Genomic DNA, 24,318 nt, shown 5'->3' with positions numbered 1-24,318 from the left:
CATCCCCCTCCTCCTCACCGCCTTTAACCCCGTCATCCGCCACACAGGAGTCAACAATGGCGAACTTCCCTTGTAATCCAGCGTTCTTTGTTCCTGCTGGCTTTCAAGTTGAGCATGGTTGGCAGAGGCCTTCCAGGGCGAGGGTCGCCTTAGGTGGAGAACCACATCGTCGGCACGAGCAGTATGCCATCTTGACACTAGAACCGGAGCCTTTACAAGCGCAAGTGCAAGAGATAATTCAAGATATTGTTGGCTTCCTTCAGCAAAATTTCCCAGTGAGAGTTGTCTCTGCATTTCCTTCACCTTTGGGATTAGGCCTTTTTCAGTTTGAGGGTCCGATTCAGAGGGAACGGCTGCTTAATGCGTCTCCAATTCAGTTCGGTCATGGTTTGCTCCGTTGGCTTAAGCATGATGAAGCTAGGAATCTTCATGCTTGCCCTTACATTAGAGAGAGCTGGGTTATGTTCTTGGGCTTCCCCCCTAGATTATCAACTGTTGGATTTTGTCAAAGCTGCAGTGGCTCCCTTTGGTCATTTAATCTCTTGGTTGGATGGCCCAAACAAATCCAGAGTCCTTACTAAGTGTCTGCTCCTGGATCCTTCCCATGTGCCTAGAAGCTTGGTGGTGTCTTAGGGCTCTCTGATAGGTGGCATGGGCCGTTCTTGGTCTATTCCTGTCTTTATTTTGAATGAGCAATTTCCTGATGGTTTTCCACAAGATGAGGACCATGTTCCCTTTGATGCAAACCCACATCCAATTAATGGTGTTGTTAATGAGGTTAACCCTAATGCTCCCCAAGGGTGGCAGCATGATCTCCATGGAGCTGCACAGAATGTCCATTAGGATTTTGGTCTCAATGCAAATAACATGGCTGAAGTGCAGGATGAGCTAATGCCTGAGCAAGCTGATGTAGGCCCAGGGGTTGCTAGTTTGGATGGCTGGGATGATTGGCTAGAAGATAATCAAGCAGGAGCTGATAACCAATAGCCACAGGAAGTGGATCAGCAACAGGAATCAATTTCCTTTGATCAGTCAGGTTCCTCGGCACATTACTTGAGAGCTAATGGTCCTGACATCATACTCACTGTGGAGGATGTGTTAGCTGGCAATTATGATGGTTCTTCATCATCCTCCTCTTCAGAAGTGTCCTCTGGTACACTCTTGCATTTCCGGCCTCAAAAGTCCTTTTGGATCATGGAATCTGCGGCCTTCCAAAGACTCATTGTTGCCTCTATCCCCCCTTTGCTGCATCTGCCTGTTTGTATTGGACAAAGTGGATCTTTCAGTTTTTAACAGAGGAGTTAAGAGGGACTGTTCTGCTCCAACTGATAATGTTGGTGCTATTGTGCCCTATCAACCCACACTGCATGCTGTGCTTATTCAGCTTTGGGCTTCTGCTTAGATAGACTCAGCTGCTCAAGATAACCAGTCAGTCTCAGAGAACCAACATGAAGACTTGGGATCCTTTCCTGATGACCAGACTGACCCTCTGGTTTTTTCCAGTTCTGAAATTGAGATGTCTGGAGCCAGTACAGAGGTCATAGTTCCAGCAAAAAAATGCCTAACCCCTCTTCTGGATGCTGTTACTTCATCTGCTGCTCCTCCACTATCTCCTAGGCCTGCTGGTAAAATGTCTCTGCCCCTAGTGATCTCCAAGTCTAAGTCCAACAAGCCACTCTCTTCTTTGGGCAGCAGGAGAAGCCCAAGACTCAACAGCACAGAAGGCTACCAGTTTGTCCAGCTTGAGGGTACCCCTCGCAAGAAAAGGAGACAGCAGGCCCAATCCTTGGCCTCTAGCAACATTTCTCGGGATGACCCACCAAAGCCCACAGATGAGGTGATTCCAGCACCAGTTCCTCTTGATATTCTTCAGAGTTGGGAAATCCAGTGTAATGTGCCTCCTAGTGAGGTTACACCTGAAGCTCTTCTTGAGAATAGAGTACAAGATGATAATGCAGAAGCCTGAAGCACTTAAAACTTTTTTCTTCTTCTCTCTGCTATCTCTTTTGGAAGCCAGGAAATCTGTCTTAGTGTTGCAGAACAATGCTATTGTGAATTGTCATTCTGGATTTTATGGTTTGATCTGTTGGGTACTCTTATTACTATTACTATATTCTTGGTGGTTTGCTCGTGTGACCTGTTATCTTGATTGTTGTGATTGGCTATGTTGGGTACCTGTGTCCTGGCTGTTATATTCTTGGTGGCTCCCACTCCTTATAATTTTTAGTCTTCCTCTTTTAAGTTGTGCTGGACCCAGCTTACCTCATCTTCTTAAGTCTTTTTCCCATGAATACAAGAAATTGGAATATGCTCTGTTGGAACATTAGGAGGCTTAATGCTACTGAGAAGCATGATGCCGTTCGGGACAAAATTGAGGAGAGTGGTTGTTCTATTGTTTGTTTACAAGAAACAAAAGTGTAACACTTTGATATGCCCCTTATTAAAAAATTTGCACCTCGGCGTTTTGATAAATTTGATTTCATCCCTTCTGATAGAGCTTCAGGAGGAATTCTTGTGCTTTGGAATAGCGCTATTTTCATGGGTCATACTATTGATAATCTCTCGTTTGGCATGACGTTGTCTTTCACCTCACAACACAACCTTCCTGCTGGAAGTTGACAGTAGTCTATGTGCCTTGCAGAGAACCCTCTCGCACTAGTTTTGTCCAATGGTTAAGATCACATATTTTGGCAGATGATGAAGATTGGCTCTTCTTGGGGGATTTTAATTTCTACATATCACTTGACAATAGAAATAAGCTAGGTGGCAATGTCCAGGATACCCTTCTTTTTAATGATATCATTGGTCACCTTGGGCTAGTGGAGTTACCTCTTAAGGGTAGGTCCTACACTTGGAGCAATATGCAGCAAGATCCCTTGATGGAACAATTGGATTGGTTCTCTACCTCGGTGAATTGGACTCTTACTTTTCCAAACTCCATGGTGCTGCCATTGGCTAAAATTACATCTGACCACATTCCATGTAAAATTGTGATTGGGACTACAATTCCAAAATCAAATCTTTTTAGATTTGAAAACTACTGGCCAGAACATCCTGGTTTCTTTGACATTGTTCAAGATGGCTGGCTCAAACAAGTCAGGAATGCTAGAGATTCGGCCTCTTCTCTAGCTGGAAAACACAAAAACATAAGGTATAATCTAAAGAGGTGGAGCAAGAATCTGTCCAACTTGTCTGTTCTGATAAATACTTGCAACAAAGTGATATTCTTCTTGGATTCTCTGGAAGAATGTCGGTCTCTCTTCCTACCAGAATGGAATTTTAGGCTCATAATTAAGAAACATTTGCAGACCTTGCTCAGATATAAGAATATTTATTGGAGGAAAAGGTTTACTAATAATAAAGTGAATTTTGGGGATGAATGCACAAAATTCTTTCATGCCATGGCAACAGTTTCTTACAGGCGAAACACGATCACCCAACTGAAGGATGAGCATGGTAACCTGGTTTCTGACCATGAGAGTAAGGCAGCACTCCTTCTGATGGCTTACAAAAGTAGAATGGGAATCTCCTTACAACCAAGAATGCTTTTTGATCTTCACAGTCTCATCTCCCCTTCAGTGGACTTGGATAGCCTTGTTGCCCCCTTCACAAAAGATGAAATAGATAAAATTATCAAGCATCTGCCATCTGACAAAGCCCCGGGTCCTGATGGGTTCAATGGTCTATTTATGAAAAAGTGTTGGCCTCTCATCAAAGAAGACTTCTATGCTCTCTGTCAAGACTTTTATGATTGTAATGTCAATCTTGAAAGCATCAACTCCTCCTTTATTACTCTTGTGCCAAAAATAAACAACCCAGAGACTGTGAATGACTTTAGGCCCATTTCTTTGCTGAACTACAGCATTAAATTGTTCACAAAAATCTTGGCAAAAAGATTGCAGCTTATAATTTTGTAATTGTTACATGACAACCAGTATGGTTTTATTCGAACTAGAACCATTCAAGACTGTTTAGCATGGTGCTTTGAATACATATATCAATGTCAACAAAGTAGAAGAGATATAATTATCCTGAAGCTGGATTTTGGTAAGGCCTTTGATACAATTGAGCATGGTGCAATTTTAAAAGTAATGACTGACATGGGCTTTCTTGAGAAATGGCTCCAATGGATAAATCTACTCTTCACCTCAGGCTATTCCTCTATTCTTCTAAATGGAGTTCCTGGAAAACACTTCAAATGTATGAGAGGGGTTAGGCAAGGAGACCCACTGTCCCCATTACTATTTGTGCTTGCTGCTGAACTTCTGTAATATGTGGTTAATAATGCTTATCAGCAGGGTCACCTAACTATGCCTATTCCACTTGCAAGCAATGACTTCCCAGTGATACAATATGCTGATGACACAATTATTGTCATGAGAGCAGGCATAAATCAGGTTTTATATCTTAAAGATCTGCTTGACACCTTTGCTGATTCTACTGGGCTCAAAGTTAACTTCACAATGTCCTCCATGGTACCAATCAATGTCTCAGATGAAGATCTTGCAGCTTTGACCTCTGCTTTTGGTTGTCAGAAAGCTTCTATGCCCTTTACTTACCTCGGCTTGCCAATGGGTACCACGAAGCCAAGGATGGAAGATCTTACACCCTTAATGGACAAAGTAGAAAGAAAGATGTCTGTTTTCTCAACCTACTTATCCTACTCTGGTCGTCTAGAAATGATTAACTCAGTACTCACACCCACAGTGACTTATGCTATGTGTTCTCTCAAGCTGCCAGTGGGTGTGATACAAAATATTGATAGAGCCAGAAAACGATGCCTCTGGAGAGGTAATGATTGAAGCGTCCCCTCATAAGAGAAGACTTAAATGTGATACAAAACATCAGTCCCAGGAGGCTGATGCCACATTTATTACATCAGATGGTTCAAAACCTTACAAACCTTGGCGGACACTCGATACAGATAATAATAATAACTAGCCAAGCTACGACATAACACCAGACCGCAAACCACATAGGGTCTACCACGGGCTCAGAGTACTGCGATAGCGGAGGCATCTCGACAGGGCCGGTTCCACAGGTAAGGTTGGGTGTAGAACGCTAACCCTACTCTGCGTCGTCTGGCACGAAGTCCGGGTCTTCTTCTGTAAAAAGTAAGAGTGGGGTGAGTACAAACGTACTCAGCAAGTCCAACCACACCCACGGAGGGGGTTATAACAGAATAATATGCATAGGTAAATCAAGGATAAGGTTACGGTTTAATTTGCAGAAAAACGACATTTTATGCAGGGGTTTATTTTACGAAAAACCTTTTAGAAATCAGTTTTTGCAGTAACACAGAGTTCAGGTTTTAAAACTGCTACCGGACTCCCCGTCCGTCGTAGCACACGGCACAACTGCCGGAACCAATTCCAAAACAACTCACACCAGCCCATCCCAAAGAAACACTAGTTATGTGACCACACCATAACTCGCCCAATACCGTGGGCACGGACTATTCGAATAGATTCTTAACTCTGCAGAGGTGTGCAACTTTACCCACAAGTAGGATACCACAACTCGAACATCGTCGTGTCGGTGTAGATCCCAACATAGCCATTACCCACCATAGCTAAGCCTGACTAGCCATCACGGGATGCACCAAGGGGTCATTGACCACTCACTTAGGTATAACCGGGCATAAGTCACTCGGGGCTTATCCCTTTTCCTTAGTCACCCGTTGCTCTCAGCTCTCCTGATGGCTACCACACCAACTAGTGGGATTTATGCTACGCCGTTGCCCATTCAACGGTCGAGTGGTTTGCACGATAGTGGAGTTAGGTGAGATGACACACCAACTCGGTCCTTAGACGCGACAAGATGGAAAACTCCCTTCTTTGCCCTGCCACACAGGCATAAGCACACCAATCGGCAATTCACACAGAAATGCCGTCCATCCCGTCCATACTCATCTTTCGAAAATCCACATTTTATCCCTTCCCACACACACACATTTTCTTTAACAAATAAAATCATAATATGAGTAAAGTCCTAAACGTTCTAGTGTCGATTAACGTCCAATCAAAATCAGACATTAATCTAGGTGGTCAAGGAGTGATTATCACAAATCAAGGGGTGGCTATCCAACCGTGTTTTCATGCAAGCAAAACATATGCAGTTTTATAAAGCAGGCCATTGGGTTGTGTTTATAAAAACTAGGACAGAAACATGCATCAAAGGATGGGATTGAACTTGCCGTCTTCAAAGCCTTCGGGGAAGTCTTGTCCTTCGGGCTCGGGGTCGTGGAATTGGTCCTCGTTCTCCTGCTCACAGCACGGCTCGTTGACGGGTTCTCCTTCGTTCACTCCGTGGTCTACAGCGCACACAAACAAGCACACAATCAAAACAAGGATTTGTCGTCGAGCTCGAAACGGGAACACATGAAATATAGAGCATAGATTGTTATTTTTGAATGGTTTCTGAATGGTATGGCCAAAACTGAGTTAGGAGAGGCGGGGTAAAATTTTAGGTTAAACCGGGGTCGTTAGGCACATAAAATGATAGGTCAGGGGAGCGTTTTGGCCCTAAACAGGAGTCCAGGGACCTAATTGTAATTAAGATTAAGTAGGCAGGGGCTTGGTTTATAATTTAGAAATTATTTGGGTCATTCTAAAAGGGTCAGGGTTTATCTGTAATTAAGTTTATATGGAAGGGGGCTTATTTTGAAATTAGGTAAAAAGGCAGGGTTTACTTTGCAAATTGGTTAAAGGGGGGGGACTCTTAACCAAATAAGAGGGAAAGGAGGGGGCTTGGGGCAATTTTGCCCCTTCTTCCTCCTCCCCCCGACGCAGAACAGGGGAGGGGTAGGGGCGCGCCGGCGGCGGCCGATTCGGCCGCCCTGGGCCTTGACGGCGGCCCGGGGTAGAGGGGAAAGGAGGTGGGGGCCCGGCGGGGTTGATTCCCGGCCTCACCTTGTGCCGGGGCGGCGCTCAGAGGCGGGGCGACGCGGGCCGGCGGCGGCGGCGCTACTGAAGCGGGGCGGCGGCGCTAGCGCTGGGGAGGGGAGGCGGTGGCGGCCAGGGAGGTTTGAGTGCGAGGGTGCGGCGCCGGTGGGGAGGCTTTTATAGCCGTGGAGAGGCGGTGGCGGCTTGGCGGGATGCGGCGGAGGCCGGCGGCCGAAATAATGGCGGTGGGGGCCGGCGTCAACGGCGGTCGGGGCTCAGCGAGGCGACGTGACGCCTCAGGCAAGCGGCGACCGCTGCAGGCGTCACTGTGCCGAGGTCGCCGCCGCCTGTACGGCGTCAACGGTGGTCGTGGCGGTGTGCGCGCGCACGGGATAGGGGGCGGCCGGGAAACGTGCGGCGTGCGGCCGAGTGACGGGGCGCCGCAGCGTGCGTGCGCGGCCAATGGCCCCGGCGTGGCGCAGCCCAACGCGGCGAGCGCGTGCGGGTGGTTGCACGGCTCGGGGTGGCTTGGCACGGCGCGTCGGTCGGCCAGGGAGGGTGCGGGGTGAGCGGGTGGCGGAGTCACGGCGCGGGAAGAGCAGGCCGGGAGCGGGGAGCGGCCCAGGGAGGGAGCAGGGGCGAGGGGGGTGGTGGCGCGGCCGAGCCATGCGGAGCAGGGGAAGGGGGCCGGGCCGGTGCTCTGCCGCGTTCGGGAAGGAGGGAGGAGAAGGGAGGAAGGAGAGGGGAGAAGAAAAGAAAGAAAAGGAGGAAAAGAAAAGAAAAGAGAAAGAAATTGGGAAAAAGAAAAAGAAAAAGAAAAAGGAGGGGAAAGAGAAGGGAAAAAGAGAGGGGGAGAGAGGTCCGCGCCGGGATCACGGCGCTGATCGCGGAGCCGGTCGGCCACGCTTGGCGTCCGGGCGCGCGAGAGCGCTACGCGCAGGTCGAGGGGAAACAGGGTGCTGGATACGGGTGTCGGGTCTTTGGGGAATCGGGAGTCCCGGCGGAACAGGGAGGATTCCGGAAAACTGGGGTTAGGGTTTCAAGGAGGGATCTCGAGCTCAACGACGAAGCAAAATTTTAGCGCACGATTTATTTTAGGTAATTTTCGGGATGTTACAAACCTACCCCACTTAAAATGAATCTCGTCCTCGAGATTCGACTGGTTCCTAAACAGGTGGGGAAATTCCTTCTTCAGAGCATCTTCGCGTTCCCACGTAGCTTCTTTTACTCCGTGTCTGCTCCACTGAACTCTGCAAATTCGTACTTCGGAGTTTCTGGTCCTCCTAGTGACGGTGTCTAGGATCTTGACCGGTACTTCTTGATACCGCAAGTCTGGCTGTAGATCTATTGTTTCAACCGGCACATACTCTGCCTCGGGTACCCTCAAACACCTTCTTAATTGCGAGACATGAAACACTGGATGGATATCCGACATTTCTTCTGGTAGCTCCAAACGGTATGCTACTGCTCCAACTTTCTTCAAAACTCGGTATGGTCCAATATATCGAGGGGCCAATTTTCCTTGTACCTGAAATCTTCGGGTTCCTCGAATAGGCGATACCTTGAGATACACGAAATCTCCTGGGTTGAAACTTATTTCCCGTCTTTTCTTGTCCGCATAGCTCTTTTGTCGGGACTGGGCTGCTTTTAGCTTTTCTCGAATCTCGGCGACTCTTTCCTCTGCTTCCTTTATGAGTGCGGGGCCGACTAGGGCACGTTCTCCAACTTCTGACCACATCAGAGGGGTTCTGCATTTTCTTCCATAGAGAGCTTCAAACGGTGACATGCCCAAGCTTGCTTGGTACCCGTTGTTGTATGAGAACTCGGCGTAGGGTAGACTCTGCTCCCAATCCTTGCCATAAGTGAGGACACATGCTCTCAGCATATCCTCCATGATCTGATTCACCCTTTCTGTCTGACCATCTGTCTGTGGGTGATAAGCGGAGCTAAAGTCTAGCTTGGTGCCCATAGCTTTATGCAAACTTTTCCAAAATCTAGAGGTGAACTGGGTTCCTCTATCTGAAACGATTCGGCTGGGCACACCATGCAATTTCACTATGTTCTCTATATAGAGCTTAGCTAGCTTCTCCCCGTCATAGTTGGTCCGTACGGGTATGAAGTGAGCTGATTTAGTAAGGCGATCCACTATTACCCATATGGAGTCATGTCCTTTCTGGGTTCTGGGCAAGCCCACCACAAAGTCCATTCCTACTTCATCCCATTTCCACACCGGGATGGGTAGGGGTTGCAGTAATCCTGCCGGCTTCTGGTGTTCAGCTTTGATTCTCTGGCAAGTATCACAACGGGCGACAAATCGTGCAATATCTGCCTTCATCCCATTCCACCAATACTTCTGTTTTAAGTCCATATACATTTTGGTGGATCCTGGGTGAATTGAGTAGGCCGAGTTATGGGCTTCATCCATGATCATCTGCCTGAAATCTCCTTTCTGGGGCACACAAATTCTGTCTTTATACCACAACGTTCCCTTATTATCAACTCGAAAGTCTGGGGCCTTATTCTCTCCGGTTTGCCTCCGGATTTCCATCAGTCCCTTGTCCGATTTTTGGGCTTTCCTGATTCTTTCTTCTAGAGTGGATTGAACGTTCAGCACTTGGCTGGAACCTCGAGGGACAATGTGCACATTTAATCGTGCCATTTCCTCTCGTAAATGGTCATTCTTGGGCCCGTAGGATTTCCGACTTAGGGCATCGGCTACTACATTGGCTTTACCTGGGTGATAATGAATTTCCAAATTATAATCTTTGACTAATTCCAGCCATCTTCTCTGCCTCAGGTTTAGGTCTGGTTGGGTGAAGATATACTTCAGACTTTTATGATCGGTAAAGATTTCGCACTTATTTCCAATCAAATAGTGCCTCTAGATCTTAAGTGCGTGCACTACGGCTGCAAGCTCCAAATCATGAGTCGGGTAATTTTGCTCATGAGTCCTGAGCTGACGGGAAGCATATGCAACGACTTTCCCATCTTGCATCAGCACACAACCCAATCCTTGTCGGGACACATCACAATAGATGACAAAATCCCGATGAATATCCGGCAGGGTTAGCACTGGGGCTGTCGTCAATCTTCGCTTCAACTCCTGGAAACTTCTTTCACACGACTCCGTCCAGGTGAATTTCTTCTCTTTCTTGAGCAGCTCTGTCATGGGCCGGGCTATCTTAGAAAATCCCTCAATAAATCTCCGATAGTACCCAGCTAATCCGAGGAAACTCCTGATCTCACTGACATTGGTTGGTTGCTACCAGTTGGATACTGCTTCGACCTTCTCGGGGTCTACTGCCACTCCTTCTGCGGTCAAAATATGACCAAGGAAGGCTACTTTCTCCAGCCAGAACTCGCACTTGCTGAATTTGGCGTATAACCTATGCATTCTCAGCTTCTCTAGAACTACCCTCAGGTGTTGCTCGTGCTCCTGAATACTCTTTGAGTAAATAAGTATGTCGTCAATGAAGACTACGACAAACTTATCTAGCTCGTCCATAAACACTTTGTTCATGAGGTTCATGAAATAGGCCGGTGCATTTGTCAGTCCGAAAGACATCACTGTGAACTCAAACTGTCCGTATCGGGTGACAAAGGCTGTCTTCGGGATGTCGCTTTCCCTAATCTTGAGCTGAAAATATCCGGACCTTAGGTCAATCTTGGAAAAGTACTTGGCTCCTTTTAACTGATCAAAGAGATCATCGATCCTGGGAAGGGGGTACTTATTTTTGATAGTGACTTCGTTTAGTGCCCGGTAGTCTACACACAACCTCATACTTCCGTCCTTCTTCTTGACGAATAGAACCGGGGCTCCCCAAGGAGACGAACTTGGCCTGATGAAGCCAATCCGTTGTAACTCCTCTAGTTGTTTCTTTAACACTGCCAACTCAGAGGCTGCCATCCTATAGGGTCTTTTGGCTATGGGGCGGTTCCAGGAACAACATCAATGATAAATTCTATGTCCCTATCTGGTGGCATACCGGGAAGTTCTTCGGGAAAGACATCGGGGTACTCACTTCACTACTGGGACTTCTTCCAAGGACTTGGCTTCCATGCTAAACACCATCGGTTTTGCTCCACTTTCCCGGGTATGGCAGGTCACTCGGACTCCTTCTGGGTTTGTTAGGTGTACTATCTTGTCCGTACAACCTATGAGGCCATTATGTTTGCTTAGCCAGTCCATTCCAAGGATTACATCTATCCCTTCTGACTTAAGCACTACTAGGTCTGCTAGAAACTCTACCCCACTTAAATTGATCCTTACCCGTAGACAACCCAGTTGACACCTGATGTCTCCTCCGGGCGTCCGGGTTAATAGGGGTGTTTTTAGTAGTACCGTAGGTATTTTATGTTTCTCCACAAAGCTCGAGGATATGAATGAGTGTGATGCTCCAGAATCAAACAGTACTGTTGCAAGAGTTGAGCTGACTAGGTACTCACCGAGTACAACGCCCTGGGCTCCTTGAGCTTCCTCTGCGTCGATGTGGTTGACACGGGCTCGTCCAAAAGACTGCTGGGATTGCCTCTGCTGGTTGTTGTTGTTGTTGCTGTTGCCACGGAGGGGCACTCGGTTGGCACCGGTCAGAACTGGCTTGGGTCCGTTCACTGTGTTGGAGAAAGCCGAAGTAGCAGGCTTGTTCTTGGCATAGGGGCAGTCGGCGATGAAGCGACCCGTCTCACGGCAGTTGAAGCAGGCTCTCACGTTGCTGTTGTTGTTGGTGACCTGGCTCGCATTATTCTGTGAGGCCCTCATGGTGTTCTGGCTTCTGGGATGTGTGTTAGGGGCCCGTGGTCCTGTCACTTGAGACTGAGTTTTGTACTGCATTGGGGCTTGGGACCTTGGTGCGTTGTAGCTGAGACTTCTGGTCTTCTGAAAACGATCCTGCTGGCGAGACTTACTCTCCAGAAACTTGCGTTTGTTCTCTTTCCTTTCATCAATCTTAGCCTTCTCGGTGAGGATTGCCTTGTTCATCAAGGTGTTGAAATCAGGATAGATCTGAGGGGTGAGCAGGGTCCTGAGTTCTGGGTTTAGTCCCTTCTTGAACATGTCCTGCTTCTTCTCGTCGTCGTTCACTTCATCTGGCGCATATCGAGACAGCTCCATAAACTGGTGAGTATATTCTTCCACCGACATACTCCCCTGCTGAAGTGCGCGGAACTCATCTGCCTTGCGCTTCATGGTGGCCGAGGGGATGTGATAACGGTGGAACTCCCTCACGAATTCATTCCAGGTGATGGTGGAGGCATCTCTGGCAGCAGCGCAGTAATTCTCCCACCAGGCTAAGGCAGTCCCGGTGAGTTGATGTGCAGCCAGAATAACTTTATCTCGATCCTGGCACCCAAATGGCTCGAGCTTCCTCTGGATCACGCGGAGCCAGTCATCTGCATCCAAGGGGTTGCTGGATCCGGCAAAAGTGGGTGGCTTGGCCCTCAGAAAAGCTGTCAGCTTGTCATTAAAGGTCTGCTCTCGTGGCTGCCTGTTCACTAGAGCATTGGCCAGTGTCTCCAGTATGAGAGTCTGGTTATGGATTACTTGTGCCAGGTCCACGAAAGGTGGTGGTAGTGGTGGTGGCAGCTGTGCACCATGATTTTCTCCTCTGCCCTGACTCACTTCTTGTTCTTCCTGAGGATGGTTTTGCCCGTCAGGGTGTACTCCTGCATCAGCGGCTGCAGGGTCCCTGACTCGGGAGGCCCTTGTGATGCTCCGGGAAACCATCTGCAGAACGAGTGGATTGGGACTAAGATTAGGTGATGTTTAAGTTGGTTAAGTCGTATTTTTGAAAAGGCAGTATCTATTTACTGCCGGCAAGCACACAATCAACAAGCAATCATCACAAACAACAAGCACAAGCAACTTTATTACAGCAAGGGTGGTACAACAAGGGGCAAGGTCAAACGCGTACTACACGACCGGGTACACAACTACAAAAGAAAAGGGGCACTGATCTTCTTCGGACCACACGGCTTCATCCCTTGACGGTCGCTAGCACTTTAGGCTGACTCATCGGCTTGAGTGGGTTCCTCCCTCGGAAAGGAACACACGACCTCCAGGGGAAATGAGTGGTCCCGGTTCGCCATCCTCTAGACCTCCGTTTTCCCGGGGTTGCGTTGCGGCTTCTCTTGCGGCGGCGGCCGTAGACCTTCCAGGATTCTCGGGTGGGGCTAGTGGGTTTCCAACGAGTGGTCCCCATCCTATGACGGGCGTTCCGAGCAGAACATGGTCTTCTCCTATTGCCGGGACTGGGGTTCCACTACTAGCCCATTCTTGCATACGCCGGTCTCGGGCTTGCCTGAGGCTCTCCTGAGCAACTGCTTCACTGCTGACCGCTGCTGCGGCTCTTGCCTCGGCTTGGACTGCTCGGATCTGCTGCAATCTTAGCGCGAGCTCTGCTTGCTCGGCTCGATGGGTCTGTTCCCTCAGCAAGTTGGCTTGCTCGTCAAAGAGCTGATCCAAGGAGGCTAGGTAGGTAGCTACTTGGTACAAGAGAACTTCTTCATGGCGGCGCCGTTCCAGGCTTCTCATTCGAGCTTCCCAAACTGGAGTTCTGATAGCTGGTGGGAAGAACCTCATTGGTGTGGGGGTGAGGTGTCTTTCGAAAATCCGGCACAGGTAACGAAGTGCTTTCCCGACGGCTAGGGGATAGGTGTCCTGGTGCCTAAACCCTGTAGCGGTCACTCGCCATGACAGGATGTCGGGGTAGCGGTCACTTCCGGCGACGACTAGGATAGCCCTGCAGCGGAGAGTGCCTTGGTGCTCGTACTCTCTGCTGTAGTACCTTGGGCGTTCCATGACGCCAAGGCTCTCCAGGGCGTTGATCAATAGGCTGGGGAAGCCAGGCGCAGCTTGGCAGTCGCCCTGGGTCCATCCTTCCTCAGCCATCTGAAAACAAAGATAGGGTGAAGATCTTGCACGATTATTTGAGGTACACAAAAGGGGTAGATGATTTTTATTTATGGCATCATGGTGGGGTACAACTTCGTGGGTACATGATTATTATTAAAGGTTCTAGCTTGGAGACAACTCCTATCATGGAGACTCTTCCTCGATCCTAAGAGGGCGCTTCTTCAGTGGGAGATACTGATCCATCATGTCATCCTCGGTCTGAGTTCCTTTATCCCAGTGGGTTTCTTCAGGTTCTTCTTCTTCAGTTTGAGTTCCAACATCCCAATGGGTTTCCATGGGCTCTTCCTCTTTGGCCTGAATGCCTACATCCCATTGAGCCTCTTTGGGTTCTTCTTCTGCGTCTTCTTCTATCCATCCGCCTATTCCCCAGCGAGCCTCGTACCTCCGCATACGAGCTTGAAGAGCGGCTAGCGAGTCCTCGGCGTGTGCGGCTCTTGCCCACTGTTCTTCCAGTTCTTCCTCTTTTTCATCCATTTGGACTTGGAGGGCGGCTAGGGAATACTCGGCATGTACGGTCCTCGACCGTTGTTCATCCAGCTCCTGGGTTGCCTTTTCTGCTCTGTGGACTTGCTGCTTCAGTTGTGCTGCTTGCTCGCGATAGAGCTCATCCAGGCCGGTGAGATAGATGGATAGGTGAGAGACCGTGTCTTCTAGATCTTCTTCTTCTCTTCCAAGTCCTCTCATCCTAGCAATCCATGTGCGTCCTCTTCCTTCAGTCGGCGGGAAAAATCCCATAGGAGTCCGCTGGAGGTGATGCCTGTAGATCACACGCAGACGTCGTAGGGCTTTGCGGGCGGCTTTCCGATAGGTATCCGGGAAACGGAATCCAGTGGTGGAGATGAACCAGGGGTCCACATTCAGGGTAGCGGGTGCTCCTTGCTATGAAGATCATCAGGTCACACCGAAGAGTGCCCTTGGAGTCATACTCCCGGTAAAGAAACTCTGGCGGATCCACAACTCCAATGCGTTCCAGGCTGAGTATCAACAACTTAGGAAGGCCGGGCTCTGCGAAACAGATTCCGCCGATCCATCCATTGTCAGCCATCTGGAACAGGGCAAGAACCAAAGGTAAGTATTTGTGTGAGGAAAGGATTAAGGATAGAAGAGTCCTAAGGTGAAGGGTCCTGAAAACGGGTTTCGCTCCTAGGGTCACGTCCTACGGCCAACCTACGGCTCTGATACCACCTGAAGCGTCCCCTCATAAGAGAAGACTTAAATGTGATACAAAACATCAGTCCCAGGAGGCTGATGCCACATTTATTACATCAGATGGTTCAAAACCTTACAAACCTTGGCGGACACTCGATACAGATAATAATAATAACTAGCCAAGCTACGACATAACACCAGACCGCAAACCACATAGGGTCTACCACGGGCTCAGAGTACTGCGATAGCGGAGGCATCTCGACAGGGCCGGTTCCACAGGTAAGGTTGGGTGTAGAACGCTAACCCTACTCTGCGTCGTCTGGCACGAAGTCCGGGTCTTCTTCTGTAAAAAGTAAGAGTGGGGTGAGTACAAACGTACTCAGCAAGTCCAACCACACCCACGGAGGGGGTTATAACAGAATAATATGCATAGGTAAATCAAGGATAAGGTTACGGTTTAATTTGCAGAAAAACGACATTTTATGCAGGGGTTTATTTTACGAAAAACCTTTTAGAAATCAGTTTTTGCAGTAACACAGAGTTCAGGTTTTAAAACTGCTACCGGACTCCCCGTCCGTCGTAGCACACGGCACAACTGCCGGAACCAATTCCAAAACAACTCACACCAGCCCATCCCAAAGAAACACTAGTTATGTGACCACACCATAACTCGCCCAATACCGTGGGCACGGACTATTCGAATAGATTCTTAACTCTGCAGAGGTGTGCAACTTTACCCACAAGTAGGATACCACAACTCGAACATCGTCGTGTCGGTGTAGATCCCAACATAGCCATTACCCACCATAGCTAAGCCTGACTAGCCATCACGGGATGCACCAAGGGGTCATTGACCACTCACTTAGGTATAACCGGGCATAAGTCACTCGGGGCTTATCCCTTTTCCTTAGTCACCCGTTGCTCTCAGCTCTCCTGATGGCTACCACACCAACTAGTGGGATTTATGCTACGCCGTTGCCCATTCAACGGTCGAGTGGTTTGCACGATAGTGGAGTTAGGTGAGATGACACACCAACTCGGTCCTTAGACGCGACAAGATGGAAAACTCCCTTCTTTGCCCTGCCACACAGGCATAAGCACACCAATCGGCAATTCACACAGAAATGCCGTCCATCCCGTCCATACTCATCTTTCGAAAATCCACATTTTATCCCTTCCCACACACACACATTTTCTTTAACAAATAAAATCATAATATGAGTAAAGTCCTAAACGTTCTAGTGTCGATTAACGTCCAATCAAAATCAGACATTAATCTAGGTGGTCAAGGAGTGATTATCACAAATCAAGGGGTGGCTATCCAACCGTGTTTTCATGCAAGCAAAACATATGCAGTTTTATAAAGCAGGCCATTGGGTTGTGTTTATAAAAACTAGGACAGAAACATGCATCAAAGGATGGGATTGAACTTGCCGTCTTCAAAGCCTTCGGGGAAGTCTTGTCCTTCGGGCTCGGGGTCGTGGAATTGGTCCTCGTTCTCCTGCTCACAGCACGGCTCGTTGACGGGTTCTCCTTCGTTCACTCCGTGGTCTACAGCGCACACAAACAAGCACACAATCAAAACAAGGATTTGTCGTCGAGCTCGAAACAGGGAACACATGAAATATAGAGCATAGATTGTTATTTTTGAATGGTTTCTGAATGGTATGGCCAAAACTGAGTTAGGAGAGGCGGGGTAAAATTTTAGGTTAAACCGGGGTCGTTAGGCACATAAAATGATAGGTCAGGGGAGCGTTTTGGCCCTAAACAGGAGTCCAGGGACCTAATTGTAATTAAGATTAAGTAGGCAGGGGCTTGGTTTATAATTTAGAAATTATTTGGGTCATTCTAAAAGGGTCAGGGTTTATCTGTAATTAAGTTTATATGGAAGGGGGCTTATTTTGAAATTAGGTAAAAAGGCAGGGTTTACTTTGCAAATTGGTTAAAGGGGGGGGACTCTTAACCAAATAAGAGGGAAAGGAGGGGGCTTGGGGCAATTTTGCCCCTTCTTCCTCCTCCCCCCGACGCAGAACAGGGGAGGGGTAGGGGCGCGCCGGCGGCGGCCGATTCGGCCGCCCTGGGCCTTGACGGCGGCCCGGGGTAGAGGGGAAAGGAGGTGGGGGCCCGGCGGGGTTGATTCCCGGCCTCACCTTGTGCCGGGGCGGCGCTCAGAGGCGGGGCGACGCGGGCCGGCGGCGGCGGCGCTATTGAAGCGGGGCGGCGGCGCTAGCGCTGGGGAGGGGAGGCGGTGGCGGCCAGGGAGGTTTGAGTGCGAGGGTGCGGCGCCGGTGGGGAGGCTTTTATAGCCGTGGAGAGGCGGTGGCGGCTTGGCGGGATGCGGCGGAGGCCGGCGGCCGAAATAATGGCGGTGGGGGCCGGCGTCAACGGCGGTCGGGGCTCGGCGAGGCGACGTGACGCCTCAGGCAGGCGGCGACCGCTGCAGGCGTCACTGTGCCGAGGTCGCCGCCGCCTGTACGGCGTCAACGGTGGTCGTGGCGGTGTGCGCGCGCACGGGATAGGGGGCGGCCGGGAAACGTGCGGCGTGCGGCGCGTGCGGCCGAGTGACGGGGCACCGCAGCGTGCGTGCGCGGCCAATGGCCCCGGCGTGGCGCAGCCCAACGCGGCGAGCGCGTGCGGGTGGTTGCACGGCTCGGGGTGGCTTGGCACGGCAGCGTCGGTCGGCCAGGGAGGGTGCGGGGTGAGCGGGAGGCGGAGTCACGGCGCGGGAAGAGCAGGCCGGGAGCGGGGAGCGGCCCAGGGAGGGAGCAGGGGCGAGGGGGGGTGGTGGCGCGGCCGAGCCGTGCGGAGCAGGGGAAGGGGGCCGGGCCGGTGCTCTGCCGCGTTCGGGAAGGAGGGAGGAGAAGGGAGGAAGGAGAGGGGAGAAGAAAAGAAAGAAAAGGAGGAAAAGAAAAGAAAAGAGAAAGAAATTGGGAAAAAGAAAAAGAAAAAGAAAAAGGAGGGGAAAGAGAAGGGAAAAAGAGAGGGGGAGAGAGGTCCGCGCCGGGATCACGGCGCTGATCGCGGAGCCGGTCGGCCACGCTTGGCGTCCGGGCGCGCGAGAGCGCGACGCGCAGGTCGAGGGGAAACAGGGTGCTGGATACGGGTGTCGGGTCTTTGGGGAATCGGGAGTCCCGGCGGAACAGGGAGGATTCCGGAAAACTGGGGTTAGGGTTTCAAGGAGGGATCTCGAGCTCAACGACGAAGCAAAATTTTAGCGCACGATTTATTTTAGGTAATTTTCGGGATGTTACAATGATGCTACTAAGAAAGGAGGGAATCTTGCAGCTTGGTCGATGGTCCAGCAGCCTAAAGACAAAGGAGGACTTGGAGTTCTTAACCTTAGGTTGCAAAATGATGCTCTCTTGCTAAAACAATTACACAAGTTTTATAGCAAGCAAAACATTCCCTGGGTATAGCTCATTTGGAACAAGTATTACACCTCTAAAGTTCCACATGTTGCAGCTGCAACTGGCTCTTTTTGGTGGAGAGATGTCCTAAAGCTTTGCACTCATTATAGAAGAATTGCATCCTGTAAATTTGGTGATGGGTCCAGTGTTACCTTTTGGAATGATCTCCTTGATGGAGAAATTCTTTCAGTCAAGTTCCCTCGGCTTTTCTCCTTTGCAAGCAACCCTGATATCTCAGTGCAACACATTATGCTAGCAGAGGATCTGGATTCAATTTTTGATTTGCCCCTCACTCTCAATTCTTATGATGAACTGTTGGATCTAAGCTACTACATATAGTCTATTTCTTTCAACCTGGACACCAAAGATGTGTGGACTTTTATTTGGGGAAACCAGACTTATTCCTCCCAAAGATATTACAAGATGGTCTTCCAAAATTTGCACCCTTCCCCAATCTTCAGGAAGCTCTGGAAGTCCAAATGCACTCCCAGATTGAAATTCTTTGCTTGGCTATTGTTTGTTGATTGGCTAAATACAAGAAGCATGCTGGTCAGAAGGCATTTCAATGTTCAACCGAACTTTTGTTGTGTTCTCTGCACATCTAATTCAGATGAAGATCTGGAGCATTTGTTTTTCAGCTGTCCCTTTGCTGCAACTTGCTGGCAAAAGCTTGGTTTTCATTGGTCATCTACAGCAGATATCAAAGAGCGTGTTCTGAGCTTGATGGCAACACTGAGGCTACCTTTTTTCATGGAAATTTTCATTATAGCGACATGGGAAATTTGGAAGTTTCGGAATTCAAAAATCTTTGACCAAGGAAATCCGACGATAAGGCTCTGGGTCCAAAATTTTAAGGACCAAGTAATTCTCCATCTCGTGAGAGTTAGAGAAGATCAGCATCCTTTTTATTACCCAATGGCTAGAGACATTTTCTTAAGTTTTGCTTTGTACATTCTTTTGTTCCTCTTTGCTTTGTAAGTATTCCCTGGCTGTACCTGTTCTTCTAATTTTATAAAATTATGCTATGGGGAACTTCCCCATAGTCTTTGCGTCAAAAAAAAGAAAACTTTTGACAAATTGGTCACCACCAATAAACACGTTTATCGGTTTTCTCATTTTTTTCACTGAGAAATTTTTACTCGAGTGATAGTCAGTTTTTATCCCGATCTTCTTTAACGATTCTAGCCAATAAGTAAAATGATGATGTATGGAGTTTTATAGCTAGATAATTTAATTAGGCACCATCATATGCCGTAGTAAAAGGAAGGGCATTAGAATTGGTTTTTCCAATATGGTATTTTGACTTATTATGTTGATGAAAATATATATTATATTAAATAAAAAGAGTTATGCATTATGATTTATGAAAGTATTTTTTTGGCAAATTTAGTAGCATAATTTTGTATTTTTATTTGTTTACATTTCTATATGAAACTTAAATATTATACTGGTAAATGCTAGGACATGTCGACAAACTGTCATCTTAAATGGACTTATATTTATGACCAGATGAAGTAGCTTGTAATGAATTTGGAGCGCGATTAGGAGCTTGCATGTGAGGAAGAGTGTTGAAGTATAAGTGAATTGCCCACCTCTTCCTACATGTCTCAAACTGGACATAGAAGTCAGGTGCAATTGTATTATTTAATCGCGCTTGTCAAAATTCAAACTTGAGATCTCTAGCTTTGATATTGTATTGAGGTGCATGCACCAACTAATTCAATCTAAAAGCTAATGGGAAGACTACTTCAACACACACAACCTATTGGTAAACCTCTGCCTCCACTCTTGTTCATAGCCTCGTACACATTCAGCCTCTTTCCTCCTCGGGATATAAGAATTCACTTTTACCTTTATCTATATTGAAGAAAAATATACGACTAATAGACTTGTTGCTAAATATACATAGTTAGATATTCATTAACTTACACTTGGGTTCAAAGTGCCAAACTCAACACAAAGCCTATATACGCACGTCGAACACTTATGGATGATGGATGGATGAGTCCATCAGCAAAGTACTCGACGTGCGTACTCGGAAGGAAAAAATATATTTCGGATCCATCATAAGATGTGGCATAATTATTCCATCAAATCAATTTTGCAAAGTAAACTAAGGTCCGTGCGTGCGCTTAGCACTCCTAATGTATACAACACAAAGCAGAGCCAGAAATAATTGAAGCTAATCGTGAATACATGTTGCGCTTCTATCAGATCGAGAGGATCTAGAAGATCATCTCTACCTTTTGTTACAGCTAACAAACACAACAGACTAGCTAGCCGCCCCGGATATAAGATCGATCTCGATGCAAACAGCCGGCGACAAGTACGTACGGCGCCGTTCCGTTTAGATTATCTGCCTCAACATCACCAGTCCATGGATCCCTAGCCTGTAAGTTCATTTCTGTAGGGGCTAGGGCAACGCGATGGCTCCTCCAAGTAAATGCTTCCTGATCCTCTTGCTCGTCGCCTTCACCAAGATCGCCAACACTGCGGCGATCAGAGCCGAACCATCGGCCACGGCTGCCGTTCCGTCACCGGCCAACGGTGTTGTTCTGCATCCGGAGGCCGAGTACAGCATCCCCGACCTGCCAGTCCCAGCGCTGCTTCCTTGCCCTCCGCTGTTCCCGAAGATCCCGCTCATCCCCTGCCACAAAGTGCCGCCGCCGCCGCCGGAGGTAACGGAGTGCCGGCCGTCGCTGGAGAAGCTGATGCCGTGCGCGGGCTTCCTCACCGATGGCAGCGTCTTCGCGCCTCCGCCCGAATGCTGCGCCGCCTTCGATCCGTTCTACGAGGATGCAGCCGCGCTCACCTGCCTCTGCCACCTCACCGACGGCGACATCGGCGAGCTCCTGCCGGCGCCCCTGAATCGCAGGCGCATTGTTCCCCTCCTGATCGCGTGTGATTTCCGGATTAGACCGGATACCTTTTCCGATGTATGCAACGCGTTGAGTAAGTCGTGTGACTAAGCTTCTGCAACATCTTCATTATCCAGATAATGCATGCTTGTTTTTGGGGGAGCTAATTATTGTGTGTGTAATGTATTCCGGTACATCAATCATCAGAGGACCGTGTTCCGCCTATGGACCTTCCGAGTCCACCACCATTGGTACATATTCTTATTTGCACTTCACTACTTTCTCAACCAGCCTCCAGTTTTGTTTTGCATTGTGGTCAATTCAGCACATCTGGTTCTGTTTTTGCAGAAGGATCAACATTGGTAGCAGGGAGAGGTTGATCGATTTCGTTCTTCTGTCAGGAGTACCATCAAGTACTTAGTTAAATTGTAGTGCGTTAGGGATAAGTAGAGTCCTGTAATTATTTCAGAGCTACATGCAAGTTTATGTAACGTCCTGGAAAAAATTCACCCAGTTAAATCACGCGCTAAATATAATTTTCGAAGTCTTTCATCGTTGAGCTCAAAAATCTTCTACCCTGAACCCTAATTCCCGGAATCCTTTCTCTGTCCCGCCACCCAATTTCCAATCCCCGACCCATTTCTCTGTGGCCCTCGTTCCGCGCACGCACGCGGCCGCTGCGTGTGGCCGACCGGGGCCGCAATCGCCGCCGGAGCATGATCGCTCTCTCTCTCTCTCTCTCTTTCTCTTCCTCTCTTTTTCTTTTTCTTTTCTTTTCCCTTTTTCCATTTTCCTTTTTTCCTTTCTTTTTCTTTCTCCTCCTCCCTTCCTTCTCTCTCCCTTCTCCCTCTCCTCCCACACGCTCCCGAGCGCCGCTTGGCCAGCGCACGCCCGCCCCGGCTCCCCGACCTCGGCCTCCCGCGCGCAGCCGCAGCAGCTCACCGCCGCTCACTCCCCGCGCACGGTACGCTCCTGCGCCCTGCGCGCGCCCACGCGTGCGCACGCACACGCTCGTCGTGCCGCGGCGCACTGAGCCGCGCACGCCGGCTCGCCCGCGCACGCGTCCGTGCCACGCCGCCCGTCCGCACGCGCACCTGATCGTCCCGCTCCCAGCTGCCTCCACGCGCTCCACGTGCGTGTGTGCCCGCCTTCGCCGCAGGCCGCTCCTGTGCGCCACCAGCTACGCGCCACGCCGACCACCCCTGCTCGACCCATCCCATCATCCTGTGGCCGCCTCTCCGCTGCACGCCACTACCCGACACGTCCCGTCCTACCTCGCCGCTAGCGCCGCTCCGAACGCCATTAATGGCTGCGAGCTGCCCCGCCGGCCATCCGACACGCTCAGCCCTCCCCACCGCCTTTCCTCGGCTATAAAGAGGCCCTGAGCTCCACAACCACCATCCCGTGCCCCTCCTCTCCGGCCTTGCTGCGCCGCCACCCAGAGCCGTCGTGGACGCCGTCGCCCGCCCCCGTCGCCCCATCTTCTCGCCATGCCCCAGCTCGAGCCAATGTAGGGATAGGACCATCTTGGCCCCCTCTCACTTTCCCCCTTCCCCTTGGCCGCCACCGAGCTCCGCAGCGGCGCCACCACGGCCGCCGCCGCTCACTGCCGCCCACCCTCGTGGCCGGGCCGCCTCGGACTACCCCGGCCCAAGCCACGGCCGGGATCGGATCCTCTCTCCTCCCTCTCTCTTTTCCCTCACTCCAGAGCCGCCTCGCGCCCCGAGCCGCCGGCCCAGGCCGCCGCCGGCGAGCCGCCCCTCCCTCCCCTGTTCATCAGTCGGGAGGAAAGAGAGGAGGGCAAATATGCCCAAAACCCCCTCCCCTCTATTCTATTTGTTTAAGAACCCTTCCACCATTTGGCCTTTTGTAAATTAAGCCATATCCTTTATTATATTTACAGAATAACCCAAACATTCCCCAGAATTCTAATCAGGTCCTTTCACTATTTACAAACAGGTCCCTGACTCCTTGTTTAACCCCTAAACCTCTCTGTAACCTATCATTTCATGCGCCAAACAATCTCCGATCGACCTGAAACTTTACCACGCCATTCCTATTATAGTTTTGGCCATGCCATTAGGAAACCGTCCAGAAATATTACTCCTATCTTCATATCGTAATTGTTTCCGATTCGAGCTCAACGATAAAACTTTTATTTCTTTTTCTTGATAATGTATTTGTTTGTACGCATCGTAGATCACGGTATGAATGAGGGAGAATCCATCGACGAGCAGTACAGCGAGCAAGCGAACGAGGACCAGTTCCGCGACCCCGAACCCGAAGGACAGTGCCTCGGTCAGGACTTCCCGGAAGGCTTTGAAGACGGCAAGTTCAATCCCATCCTTTGATGCATATTTTGTCCTAGTTTTTAAAAACACAACCTATTGGCCTGTTTCAAAACTGCATGTTGTTTTGCTGCTAAAACATGGTTGGATAGCCACCCCTTGATTTGTTATAACCATTCCTTGACCACCTAGATTAATGTCTAAATGCGTTTGGACGTTAATCGCTGCTAGAACGCTTAGAACCTTAAACTCGGTACAATTTGTTTTATAAAAAGAAAACGTGTGAGTGTGTGGGGGAAGGAAAAATGTGGAATTTTCGAAAGATGAGTTTAGACAGGATGGATGGCATTTCTATGTGATTTGCCGATCGGTGTGCTTGTACCTGTGTGGTTAAGCAAGGAAGGGAGATATCCATCTTGTCACAACTAAGGACCGAGTTGGTGTGTCATCTCACCTGACTCTATTACCGTGCAAACCACTCGACCGTTGAATGGGCAACGACTTAGCATAAACCCCACTAGTTAGTCTGATAGCAGTTTAAATCCGGTAGCAGTTGAAAACTTGGATTCTGTGTGGATCAACACTATGTGTTACTTGGTACAAGAAAACTTGCTTTGAAAATCCTTCCTTTTAAATGAACCCAGCATCAAAATTTGCTTTCCGCAAATAAAACCCTAGCCTCATCCTTGATTTACCCTGTGCATTATATTTTGTTTATACCCCATCCTTGGGTGTGGTTGGACTTACTGAGTACGTTTGTACTCACCCCATTCTTAATTTTTACAGAGGAAGATCCAGACTTCGTTCCCGAAGACGTTGAGT

At 49.2% G+C, this 24,318-nt stretch overlaps 2 protein-coding genes across 3 annotated transcripts in view; one reads left to right on the top strand and one right to left on the bottom strand.

Annotated features, from left to right (window-relative positions):
• Positions 1 to 3,291: 3,291 nt before the first annotated feature.
• LOC120659958 (calcium-dependent protein kinase 13-like) overlaps positions 3,292 to 24,318 on the bottom strand; it is a 31,193-nt gene continuing 10,166 nt past the window's right edge. The window contains exon 2 of one of the 2 annotated variants that reach the window (XM_039938259.1): positions 3,292 to 3,604. In XM_039938259.1, the coding sequence (XP_039794193.1) occupies positions 3,557 to 3,604 (48 nt within the window). In that variant the 3' untranslated portion in view covers positions 3,292 to 3,556. Of the gene's footprint in view, positions 3,605 to 20,403; positions 21,603 to 24,318 lie in introns of those variants that run through there. The other variant, XM_039938258.1, reaches the window with a different exon arrangement.
• Positions 20,763 to 21,351, top strand: LOC120659959. Its single transcript, XM_039938261.1, has one exon. The coding sequence runs from the start codon at positions 20,777 to 20,779 to the stop codon at positions 21,317 to 21,319; it is 543 nt and encodes a 180-aa protein (XP_039794195.1). The 5' UTR covers positions 20,763 to 20,776; the 3' UTR covers positions 21,320 to 21,351.

This window comes from Panicum virgatum, chromosome 2N, assembly GCF_016808335.1.
Source record: "Panicum virgatum strain AP13 chromosome 2N, P.virgatum_v5, whole genome shotgun sequence".
Classification (NCBI taxonomy): domain Eukaryota; kingdom Viridiplantae; phylum Streptophyta; class Magnoliopsida; order Poales; family Poaceae; genus Panicum; species Panicum virgatum.
Note: the sequence above shows the minus strand (reverse complement) of the source record. Positions and strands in the feature narration are given on the sequence as shown.

Excerpts from the sequence above, each read along its gene's own strand:
- LOC120659959 (XM_039938261.1), top strand. The coding sequence starts at position 20,777 with ATGGCTCCTCCAAGTAAATGCTTCCTGATCCTCTTGCTCGTCGCCTTC.